Source organism: Rutidosis leptorrhynchoides, chromosome 9, assembly GCF_046630445.1.
Source record: "Rutidosis leptorrhynchoides isolate AG116_Rl617_1_P2 chromosome 9, CSIRO_AGI_Rlap_v1, whole genome shotgun sequence".
NCBI classification, from domain to species: Eukaryota; Viridiplantae; Streptophyta; class Magnoliopsida; order Asterales; family Asteraceae; genus Rutidosis; species Rutidosis leptorrhynchoides.
Genome location: NC_092341.1, coordinates 239,170,903 through 239,183,643, shown reverse-complemented (window position 1 = coordinate 239,183,643; position 12,741 = coordinate 239,170,903). Strand labels below are relative to the sequence as shown.

Below are 12,741 nucleotides of genomic sequence, written 5' to 3'. Positions count from 1 at the left end.
ATCTTTAGGATTCGCGCCTACCGTACATAGACAAGTAGTTTAATGTTACCAAGCTAAGGGTATATTTCTGGTTTAAACCCACATAGAATTAGTTTTAGTACTTGTGCCTACTTCGTAAAACATTTATAAAACAGCGCATGTATTTTCAGCCCAAAAATATATATTGCAAAAGCAATTAAAAAGGGAGCAAATGAAACTCACAATACTGTATTTCGTAGCAATTATGTATATGACGGCACTGAACAAGTGCAAGGTTTGTCTCGGATTCACGAACGTATCAATATTGTGATTCAATATTGCAGAAAAGTACGTAGACGCAACGAAAATGATAAACGTTAGGTTGACCTCACGAGCAATACCCTCGATCAATACCCATAACCTCCATAGCTATAACCCATAATTTCCTTAGCTCTATCCCGTTTGAAAACTTATTTTGAAATCGTCTGAGTATAACTCCGTCGTAGTATTTTATGTATACTAATAATATCTTGAAATAATACAAAGAAAATATATATATGTAATTCGACTGAGAGAGTTTAGAGAAATATATTTTCAAGTTTCTATGAAATAATGAAACCTATTGAATTCTATTTATAATAGATTTTTGAATTATTAAAGTGAATTATTAAAGTATGAATTATTAAAGTGAATTATTAAAGTGAATTATTAAAGTGAATTATTAAAGTATGAATTATTAAAGTGAATTATTAAAGTGAATTATTAAAGTATGAATTATTAAAGTGAATTTTTAAAGTATAAATTATTAAAGTGAATTATTAAAGTATGAATTATTAAAGTGAATTATTAAAGTATCAATTATTAAAGTGAATTATTAAAGTATGAATTATTAAAGTTAAAGTAAAATAAAAGTAAAGTAAAGGTAAAGTTAAAGTATAGTAAAAGTATAAAACTATATACGTATAATACGCGTATAAATATATATAATATTAATTTAAATTGTATATATATTTAATAAAATAAAATATAAATATCGTTATCTTTATCATACTGGTTAAGTAATGAGTTGTTAAAAGTGGTTCTAGATATTTATAAAAGATATATACGTTTTAATAATAAAGTTCTTTTTAAACTGAAAACGTTTTTTTTTTTTTACTTTTGAAACTAAATCAAATAAATATGATAATTTTGTTTTCCAAAACTAAATATATTTAAGAATCATTTTGTTAAAAGGTTAAAATAATGGAAATCGTTATATCACAAAATATTTTAGAAAAGTAGAATTATATATATTCATAATAGGTTTCAAGTTTTTAAATTACAGTCTGTTGGTGAAGCATGGGATAAAGTCCAAAGGTTAAATAAACGTATGAAATCATCTTAATGAAAAATGTCGAGTTACTTAACTTGTCGATATCCAACATCTAAGTTATTTACACTCCACGTTCTTATTTTCATATTAAATAAAATGAAAGTTAACATAGTTATCTTATCAAGGTCACGAGGAAAATATTATAAAACATGCCTTGGAAATTAAACAGGAATTTCCACTAACCCTTGTCTAGTTCCCGTTAATTGACACATTTATTCTTATGTATAAATCACTTTACCATTTTCCGAATGTTGTCAAAAAGAATAGATTTCTTAAATCACAGTGGACCTCATAACATAGGCCCGTAATCATATCATAATGTATCTGATAATTCAATCATTTGATATTATCTCTTAATTCTGTCGATAAATATATCGAAACAAATACGTTCATGTAAAGTATCATATATCTAATACTTTGTTAATGTTTTCAGTTAATATTATATATTATATATACATATCTATATACTCATAATTGTTCGTGAATCGTCGAACACGGTCAAAGGGTAATTGATTACATGAATGTAGTTCCAAACTTTTTGAGATTCAACATTACAAATTCTGCTTATCGTGTCGGAAACATATAAAGGTTAAGTTTAAATTTGGTCGGAAATTTCCGGTTCGTCACAATAGAGGTCAAGTGCCTCGCGATGTAACCAAATGTAATGTATTCGTCCAGATGAATTAGGACGGGTCCTTTTAGGTGGAGAAACATTAGTGACTATCTCTGGTGATGTCGCTTATTGTTCAACCCATGATTAGACATGCCTTCACGTCTCACGAGAAGAAACAGAATGGTGGTAGATACTGCAGCTTCCTACCACGTGACTCCATATAAGGAATACTTCACAACATACAAAGCTGGTGACTTTGGAGCTGTGAAGATGGGAAATTCCAGTTTCGCTGAGATTGTCGAAATTGGTGATGTCAAGATAAAGACAAGTTCCGGGAGCACAATCACTTTGAAGGATGTCCGCCATGTGCCAGATCTTCGGCTGAATTTACTTTCCGGAGTAGCTCTCGACAAACAGGGCTATGATAGTCATTTCAGTAAAGGCACATGGAAATTGTCAAGAGGCGCTATGATAGTCGCTCGAGGACACATTTGTGGCACACTATACAAAACTCATGTGAAGATCTGCACAGACAGTATTAATGTTGCAGAAAAGGAGGCTTCACAAAATTTATGGCACCAGAGACTCGTTCACATGAGTGAGAAAGGGTTGTCTACCCTAATAAAGAAGAAGCTTATCAATGTAGACAAGGACGCTGCACTAGATCCTTGAAATCATTGTCTGTTTGGTAAGCAGCATAGAGTCTCGTTTAATTTCTCTTCAACGAGAAAATCAGAGTTACTCGGTCTGGTACACTCTGATGTTTGCGGTCCCTTAGAGGTTGAATCAATTGGCTGCAATCGATATTTTCTGACGTTTATCGATGATACTTCTCGAAAGGTGTGGGTATATTTCTTGCGGACGAAGGACCAGGTGTTCGATTACTTCAAACAGTTCCATGTCATGGTAGAACTTGAGACAGGAAAGAAGTTAAAGTGTCTTCGATCCGACAACGGCGGTGAATACTCTTCCAGGCAGTTCGATGCCTATTGTAGATCATATGGCATCCGACATGAGAAGACAGTTCCACGTACCCCTCAACACAATGGTATAGCAGAAAGAATGAACCGAACAACCATGGAACGTGTTCGAAGCATGCTCAGTATGGCTAAACTGCCAAAGCCATTCTGGGGAGAAGCAGTCAGAGCCACATGTTACTTGATCAACCGATCTCTATCAGTACCACTGAATTTTGAAGTTCCGGAGAAACTTTGGTCTGGAAAGGATCCATCATACTCTCACTTAAGAGTATTTGGATGTTTGGCGTACGCACATGTATCCAAGGAGCTCATGCAGAATCTGGATGCAAGGACCACTCCATGCATATTCATAGGCTATGGAGATGAAGAATTTGGATACAGATTATGGGATCCAAAGGAGAAAAAGGTGATCAGAAGTAGGGACGTGGTGTTCCATGAAAGCCAGAAAATAGAAGATATTGAAAAGCTCACAATATCTCAGAAGACAAATGTTGCTGCTCAGGTGCAAGAGGCAACAACGAAATCATTCATGAGAAATGAATTTTCAGTGCAAGAAGAAATGCCCGAAGTAGAAGATAATGAGGAAAATGACGGTGCTGAGCAGGGGGAGCCACAACCCCATCTGCCAGACATTCCAGCACCATCACAAGGTCAAGATGATGGTGGATCTCCTCAGAATGTTCCAGAAGTTCGTAGATCTGAACGAGGTCGGATTCCATCGAGTAGATATCCAGAATCCGAGTACCTTCTACTTACTGAAGATGGAGAACCAGAGAGTTTTCATAAAGCAGTAACTCATAAGGATAAAGAAAAATGGTTGCTCGCAATGCAGGATGAGATGGATTCTCTGCAGAAAAATCAAACTTATGAGATTGTAGAACTTCCACGCGGGAAGAAGGCACTGAAAAATAAATGGGTGTTCAAGCTGAAAAAGGAAGGTAGTGGAAAAGTGGTGAAATACAAAGCACGGCTTGTAGTCAAAGGATTCCAACAGAAGAAAGGGATTGATTTTGACGAGATATTTTCACCAGTAGTCAAGATGACTTCAATTAGAGTCATACTTGGATTGGTCGCAAGTATGAACTTGGAGCTTGAACAGATGGATGTAAAGACAACTTTTCTTCATGGAGATTTATAAGAAGAAATTTACATGGAGCAGCCGGAAGATTTTGAGGTTTCAGGAGATAACCTCGTATGCAAGCTGAAGAAAAGTTTATATGGTTTGAAGCAGGCACCTAGGCAGTGGTACAAGAAGTTTGACTCGTGCATGGTGAGTCAAGGGTACAAGAAAACTGCAGCAGATGAGTGTGTCTACATTCAGAAGTTTTCTGAAGGAAATTTCGTTGCTCTTCTACTATATGTAGACGATATTTTGATCGTAGGGAAAGACGCAACGAAGATCAACCAGCTGAAGAAGGAACTCTCGAAGTCTTTTGACATGAAAGACTTAGGACATGCTCAACAGATTTTGGGAATGCAGATAACTCGAGACAGGAAGAATAAAAGGTTATGGCTATCTCAGGAGAAGTATATTGAACGAGTGCTTTCACGTTTCAATATGAACAATGCCAAACCTGTTAGCATTCCATTAGCCAACCATTTCAAGTTAAGCAAGAGTTCTTGTCCCTCATCCAAGGAAGAGATCGGGGAGATGTCTTCAGTATCATATTCTTCAGCAGTTGAAAGTTTGATGTATGCGATGGTGTGTACAAGGCCCGATATTGCTCATGCAGTGGGAACGGTGAGTGGTTTTCTCTCCAACCCCGGAAAAGAGCATTGGGAGGCGGTAAAATGGATTCTAAGATATCTTAAAGGTACAAGGAAGATATGTCTTTGTTACGGGGGAGTTGATCCAATCTTGAAAGGCTATACAGATGCGGATATGGCCGGAGATCCTGATAGTAGGAAATCTACTTCAGGATTCATTTACACTTTTGCAGGAGGAGCTGTTTCATGGCAGTCAAGACTACAGAAGTGTGTTGCATTATCCACAACTGAAGCAGATAATATTGCTGCCGCAGAAGCTGAAAAAGAAATGTTGTGGTTAAAGAGTTATCTTCAAGAATTTGGAATCAAGCAAAAGGAGTACAAGGTATATTGTGACAGTCAGAGTGCTCTAGATTTGAGCAAGAACTCCATGTACCATTCCCGTACAAAACATATTGATATTCGCTATCATTGGATACGCGAGGTAATTGATCGACAACTGTTGAAACTAGTGAAGGTCCATACAAAGGAGAATCCTTCGGATATGTTAACAAAGGTAGTGACTCGAGAGAAATTGGAGTTATGCAGAGACATAACTGGAATGTTCGTGGATTCGGCTGAAGGGGGAGAATTGATGGTTTCCAGCCATACACCAACTTCACCTTCTAGATGCCGTAATCAAGATTTGTTTCTAGATATTCAAAGTAGGCAACTTTGAACAACTCATGCGGAAGTAGAAAAGTTGAATACGATGACGGCCGCCCACCTTCTCCGTTCACACGACACCTTCCTCGTTCACACCATTCCACCGCCACCAAAGTTTTAGTATAAATAGAGGTTGAAACTTCAATTGTAAATCATCCTAAAATCACCCAGAGAAGTGTAATCACAACCTAGAGAGTGTGTGAGTTTGAGAGTTTTTTTTTTGAGTTCTGTAAATACTCGTGTAATCTATTCTTGTGAGTAATAGAGTTATTTTCTCTCAAATTTGTATCTCCCAACGTCCAGGCGATTCTCTCTTCTCTAACACTTTTTTTTGTTTTCACGATAGTTTAGCATGGTTTCTATCCATCTGTTGGATTCTTCTACATTGGTAACTAATTATTTAATATATACTACTAAAATAGTGATAAAAAGATCAACCAAATTAATGGACTTCATTGTCGTATTATGTTTTTCTTGTCCTATCTACTGGTTTTTTTTATTACTGTATTTCTTCTTTTACTTTTTTTGTTCGTAGAAACCAAGGGATGAATGTTATGGGGTTTTTAATATGATTAGAAATGAGAAAAAATAATTATAGGATATAAGAATAATTAGTCTTCGTGGATAATGAATTCTAGAATTACAATCAGATCTGTAGCCAGGATTTTTGACTTTTGCTACAAACCATTTGTATGAATGCCCTTGTTTAGCCAAGCTCATTGAATCCCAAACTTTTTACTACAAATGGATACTGTTTGTTGGCCATATACTATATGCCATATTCAGATTTTTTGAAATGGCCCCAATAAACCATATGTAAAGGGTTTGCCTTAAAAAAAACCACATATAAAGGGGACAAATTTTTTTTTTTTAAGTAAATGTGTCTTCAAGATTCTAGGTGGTGTTTTAGATATAACTTAACTTTTTTGAAAAGCTTATTATTCAAATATAAGAACAAGTAATTTTCAGTTTATATACAAACAATATGTAAACAGTCTAATAAGATTTACTGTGTTTTTGGTTTGATACAGGCTGCATATGCCACATCCCCTGCCCCAACCAAACCCAAACTTCCTTCACCAGAATTAAAACCACCAGTGGCTAAACCCCTCACATATAAACCACTTGTGGCTAAACTCCTCACATATAAACTACCCATGGCTAAACCCCTCACATATAAACCACCACTGGATAAACCCCTCACATATAAACTACCTGTGGCTAAACTCCTCACATATAAACTACCCGTGGCTAAACCCCTCGCATATAAACCTCTCGTGGCTAAACCCCTTACATATAAACCTCTCGTGGCTAAACCCCTCACATATAAATCACCGGTGGCTAAACTCCCCACATACAAAGCACTTGTGGCTAAACCCCTCACATATAAACAACCCATGGCTAAATTCCCCACATATAAACCACCAGTTGCCAAGCCTCGGACCCCTACACCACTTGTCTCCAAACCACCAGCCTCTCCAAGAAACACTACACCAAGAAACACTACAGGTATAATCCTGTTAATTATTGTGACAATCCCCGATTACTCTCGGTTAAATTCGATACTTTTTTGAAGAATCAAACGATCCGAGTTTCTAAAATCCATTTAATTAATCGGTCAACATCAGTTAATGGGTCAAAATAGGATTTGTTGATCAAAGTCGGATCTAGTCACTCAAAACCGATCAATTCAAAATTGGATAACATTTTAGTTTAATATTTTCTAACTAGAGTTTTATTTTTAGAACTAATGAAAGATCATGTTTATTTTTCTTGACAGTTCTAATAAATTTTATGTTTATGTTTATGTTTATGTTTTTAATTTTCTTTTATATTTACACATGTAATCTTGTTTGACTAGACTTGTTTCTACGCAGTCATGAGCCTTTTGAAAAGCCGATAAACGACTAGACTTGTGTTTTTCTTGCAGAATGCTACCCAGTGTGTGTGGTGAGGTGTAAGAATCATTAAAGGCAGAACATATGCATAAGAGCTTGTGTGACATGTTGTGACCAATGCATTATGCTAATGTGTTCCTTTAGAACAATATGGCAACCATCAGGCTTGAGTATGAAAACTCACGGTGGTATTGTAATCTTTATCGTTAGGGTGTTATTATCGAGCTTTAACTAGTAGGAATAAGATGCGTTGGTATTGTAGTATGGAGTAACATTTATGTTTGCTACTATAGTTTAATTGTATGCCAAGTAATAAGGGTTGAAATCAGTACTTCAGGCAAATGGTAATGGTGAAAACTGGGCGATTGCTCTTTTTGTAATGTTGATGAGTATTGCTTAATATCTATGATTGTGTTGTATATTCGCTACATGAGATGACTATAAATTTTTCGTTTATGTCGTTTGAGACGCTTAATCTAGAATTAGTATGGACTCAAGGGCGTTTGTTCTTATGTTTGCTGATGTTCTGTGCATTAATCTACACTTAAACCAGTCCCAATATATAGTGGTGTGCTCGGCACACCCTTGAAGCTTTCTGAGGGTGCCAATCACAACCCGAACAGTTGCATAAACTCCTGGTTAATGCACCAGGTGAAGGATCCGCCAATGTGTTATCTTACAATATTGAGAATCGGTCTGAGAATTCTTTGAAGGAGACGGTTAATGGAAATTTGAAAAAAGCGAGCCCTCAAAGTTGATTGTTGTGGTCCGTCTTATGTTCTTCGTTTGGTTTCTTTTTTTTTTTTTTTGTATTTCCATGTTTTTTCTCGGTTTTTGTTTGTAGTTTTTTTCGGGATGTTAGAGAGACTCGTTTATAGATAGTTTTTGTGTAGATTGTTATTTTTTAGGTGCGAGTTTTCCCGTTTTTCCATGTCCTTTTGTATTCCCTATTGAGGGCATTTTCCTTTGTAAAACGACCCGATTTCTATGAGTATTCGTTTTTTCGCACAAAAAAAAAAAAAAAAAAAAAAAAAAAAAAAACCTCATGCTTAATTTTACCCAAATGCTGATTCAGATCCAACCTAAAATTTTCATTAGCGAGTTATTAATTATACCTTATATCTAATTGAGATAGTCCAAATGAATATTGCTATTTGGACTATCTCAAACTCACACTAAGGCCCCAAACTTAATCCAACGTACGAATCGGCCCCCTCCCCAATACTACTATTTGGACTATCTCAATCTCACACTAAGGACCCCAAACTTTATCCAAAGTACGAATCAGCCCCTCCCCAATTACTAAAAAAAACCCCACACCCTCGAGAAAATACAAAACACCCCCAACCCTACCCCCTTACCCCGACCCGACTCGCCTCCCCGCTATTATAACTATAATAATATTATATAATATATTTCGTCCTTTCACCTTTTTTATTTTTTTTGTTTTTTTTTGTTTTCACCTTTTTTTTCCTTTTTCCAAAAAAACCCACAAACTTTGTTCAAAAATTAAAACCGCCCCCCAAACAGGGGAGTAAAGTGTCAAATAACCATTTTCATAAAAAAAATCTTAACTAAACTCCACCCAAATATTCAACGGGTCATATCTTCTCGCTCGCAACGAGTTAAATTTTTCCGACACCATCGTTAAACTCGAAATAATTTTAGGAACACAATGTCACTAACTATACGCAAAATGGAATCTTTTTAAAAAACGCTAAATATTTGAGGTACTTTTCATACACGTTAATTTTGCGTTAAATTTTTAAAAGTCGACAATTCCATAGCGAAACGCGGAGATGCACATAGCACATATATTGTTAATTTATAATAATATTTAAATCTTTCACGGATTATACCTTTTAGTTCGACTCGAGTTGTGCTTCAACGACATCATCGTTAGCCACGAAATGATTTTACAAACTAAACGCACCAAAATACATTGAAAGCCGAACCCCGGCGCGAAACGGGGGTTCGTAAACTAGTTTAACCTAAAATCAAAAAGGCAGTGATGTGATACTGTTAGTCAAATTACCAAATGTTTTATCAACTTCAAGGCGTTTGAAGTTTAAACTATCTCCCATCAACTTCCTCTTGAACTTCACCATCTGCACAAATATAGAATAATTTCAGAAAAATAAAATATGTTAAAACAAACAACAACAAAACCCAATAACACATGATTGGTGTATGGGGGAGGTGAGATGTAGACAATCCTTCCCCTATTCGAGAATAAAGACAAGTCATTTCTCCACCCAGAGTGAAAACACTCTCAAAAGTATTGAAAGTCATCCCTCTCTCTATTCGACAGATATTGCTTCCGAGTGGAACTCCGGCCAATAAGAATGGAAAATTTAAAAAAAAATATATATATATATATATATTGAGACGCCATGAAAATGGTAAAATCAAATTTCCATGGGTTTTAAATCATGCCTGAAACAAATACGTTAAATAAAATAGTCTCAAGTATATGTTACCTTGAAGACGTACACCTAGGTTGGCTTGAGCATCAGCTTCAGAGTTGTACTCCTTCCCATATTTAATTATAACAGTAACAGACATCCAAGTGTTAGGAATGCATCATATAAAATGCATAAAAACAGTCACCCAAAACATATCCTAGTGTTTTCAACCTCTCCTAATTTATTTATTTTAAGATGACCGTAGCTTTAATAAGTTTTAGAAGTCAAACTAAGTTTTAAGTTACTTTTGTATCAATAGAAAATGCATTTATAAATTAAGCCACACTCCTGAAAATCCAACCATTTGATTGGACACACCATAATCTATTTGCCTGACCATTAATTTTTAGCAGTAATAACTTTCATAAGATGAGTCATGTATCAGATTTTGTAACTACAGAAGTTCCTAAGACTAGAAACTAACGATCAACAAAGAAATTTTGTACATTTTAAGGACAAAATGATAGATATAATACATACCCTTTCAACATGACAAATCTCAAAAGACAGAAACTTCTCCTTAAGCTCCTTTGCAACTTTACACAAATCACTCATGTTCTGATTTTTGGTTTTCCACAAACCATTAACCTAATAATATGTCAAAATTGAGTCTGACATGTCAATATAATGAAAGCACGAGTATATATGTAACAACTAAGAGCATAAGTAGCTAAACGGATACCTGCATACAAACAAGTTTCGAGTCCCCTTGCACGCGAACATACGTAAAACCTAATTTAAGAGCATAACGCAACCCTAATATCACAGCTCGATACTCAGCAACATTATTGGTTGCAATTCCCAGACCTTCACGCACACGATAAACCTACAAATTTCATAAATAAAAAAATATCTAAGTTGCTTAATTATATACACAATGATGAGTGCATGATTTTTGAGTTGAGTAGTTCATACAAGGCTTCCATCTACTGCACGTAGCACAATCCCAGCACCTGCGGGTCCCGGGTTTCCTTTGGCAGCACCATCAAACTCGATAATACATGAACACTGATAATAATAAAGTAAGAGTCGGTTACTTTTATATTGAATGATTGAAAGAGATTGAGAGACAACGGTCTGAAAACTCACACAATGGGCAGAAACGGGTAGGGCCTCAATAAAGCTTTCAGTCTCAGGCAATTTTCTTTGAGAAGCTTCGGATAAAGAAGACGATCCAATATCTTTCTGCAGATAAAACAGAATTACATAAACAAATTATATTAAGTAACTTCAATTTGTCATATTGTAGCTCCCTTCAAAAACATTACCTTTTCCTTCTCATTACTGAAATTGGGTTGCTGAAAAATGATGAAATGAAGAGATTGGTAAAACATCCAGTATATGTCATAGAAGAGTTGAGAAACTAATGACATAAAATAAAAGATAGAAAGGACTCATATGAACAAAGTATAATCTAACCTGAAAAGGACAGGGAATAAGTTGGCCAAAAATATCAGCTTGCACGTTTGAAGCAGCAACAGAATAAATTGCATTACTAAGCCCACGTGTTGCCAGGTACTTCTCAGTAACCTTTGACAGCCCATAGCCTTTAAACACACCAACATCTGGACCAGGCAGCTAATGAATACCTCACAATTAGAACATAAATTACAATTATTAGCATAGCTGAGTAAGCAAAATCATAAATTATCAAGTGAATAACTAAAGATACATTAAATAACACAACTGACATAGGTTATAAATTACCCGGTGAACTTCTACAAATATATATAATAAAAATACAAATTTATAAATTAGGGTTCATGTAAACGCAACATAGCCGGACTGAGGAAAAGTGAAATTGCAGCAAATCTTCAGATATGTTGGAGTGTTGCAAAAATCAGATTAAATGTTAAGTGAAGTTGAGAATTTCATAACATTAACTAATGATGATTTATAAAGCTTACAAGAGATTGGCAGTCATTTAAGCTTTTGTAAACACCAACAATGTCTCCTTTCCTAACCACGTAATAAGCGTCTTTCTCATCTTCCATTGATAAAATTAACAATTCTGCCCTAGCTATCAACAGATACCAAGTGCTTAACCTGAAAACATGATTTATTTAGTAAAATAGTAAGCTATTTAACAGACAAATAGTGAAGTATTAGTATTAACAACATTTCAGACGGAACCCTAATCGTTCCCCTTCATATCCATTACCGAATTTATTGTGCAAAAGTTAAAGAAAAATGTGAAAATGCCGAAAGGTAATAGCGAAGATGATCAGAAACATGTATGTACCTTTAATTCAACAAATTGCAACAATGCTTTAGTGAGCAGGAAGAAATGTCCGGATGATGATCGGATTGTAAATATTTTGCTACCAAGGGTTTTGTGTTTATTGGCGCCGGACTTGTCAACTTTTTAGTCTTTTGGAGTATATAATCACGTGATATGCACGAGCCTACGCTAACGGAAAATTTAACCATCCGTTAACACATGGACCAAATTGGAACACATTTACGCTATTAAGGATGAAAATTGCAGTTTTCAAAAGACAAGGATGATAATGACAAAAATGCACAGACACATGGACCATTTTGACAATTTTATCTTAAATTTATAATCTCTACGTCCAAACTAAGCGTCACCTTATTATTTACAGTATAATATAATTCTCTAAAATAAAATTAAAATATAAGATAATAATTGTATTATTTAACATCACTAAACTCTTCAAGTTACCTTCATTTATTATTTTCAATCATTCATATTTTAAATAGATTCAGCTAAACTTACCTCAAGTATAAGAGCCAAACCAACATTTATCATACATAACTTAAATTGAACAAAAACTTCTCCATACACTTCTTTTGGGACGAATGGAGTATTAGACTAGATTAGGCGAGCTACTCGAAATTATTTGAGCTTGTTTTAGACTATATTAGGCGAGCTACTCGAAACTATTTGAGCTTGACTTGTTAAAAGTTCTATTTGAGTCAAAACGTCGAACTTAAACGAGCTCGAGCTTGAACATATTGTGAATATAAACGGCCCAATAATTTTATATCAAGCATTCGAGCTCAAACAAACTTTCAGTTA

General features: G+C 35.1%; 2 protein-coding genes across 2 annotated transcripts in view; both read right to left on the bottom strand.

The window, feature by feature from the left end:
• The window catches only part of LOC139868618 (uncharacterized), a 105,362-nt gene extending 96,055 nt beyond the window's left edge, over window positions 1-9,307 (bottom strand). Inside the window, exon 1 of the mRNA XM_071856952.1 lies at window positions 9,269-9,307. The gene's annotated coding sequence lies outside the window, so the exon portion shown is untranslated. The remainder of the gene's footprint in view (window positions 1-9,268) is intronic.
• Window positions 9,085-12,065, bottom strand: LOC139866841 (uncharacterized). The gene is made up of 10 exons (XM_071855133.1): window positions 11,941-12,065; window positions 11,606-11,744; window positions 11,118-11,276; window positions 10,967-10,996; window positions 10,788-10,883; window positions 10,614-10,706; window positions 10,381-10,524; window positions 10,179-10,286; window positions 9,714-9,765; window positions 9,085-9,341 (listed from the first exon to the last, which is right to left on the bottom strand). The coding sequence occupies exons 2-10, from the start codon at window positions 11,690-11,692 to the stop codon at window positions 9,307-9,309; spliced, it is 804 nt and encodes a 267-aa protein (XP_071711234.1). The 5' UTR covers window positions 11,693-11,744; window positions 11,941-12,065; the 3' UTR covers window positions 9,085-9,306.
• Between the last annotated feature and the right edge of the window lie 676 nt (window positions 12,066-12,741).

Excerpts from the sequence above, each read along its gene's own strand:
- LOC139866841 (XM_071855133.1), bottom strand. The coding sequence starts at position 11,692 with ATGGAAGATGAGAAAGACGCTTATTACGTGGTTAGGAAAGGAGACATT. Across the intron at positions 10,525-10,613 it reads GTGCAGTAGATGGAAGCCTT|GTTTATCGTGTGCGTGAAGG; the intron begins GTATGAACTACT and ends TGAAATTTGTAG. Across the intron at positions 10,287-10,380 it reads CGAAACTTGTTTGTATGCAG|GTTAATGGTTTGTGGAAAAC; the intron begins GTATCCGTTTAG and ends ACATATTATTAG.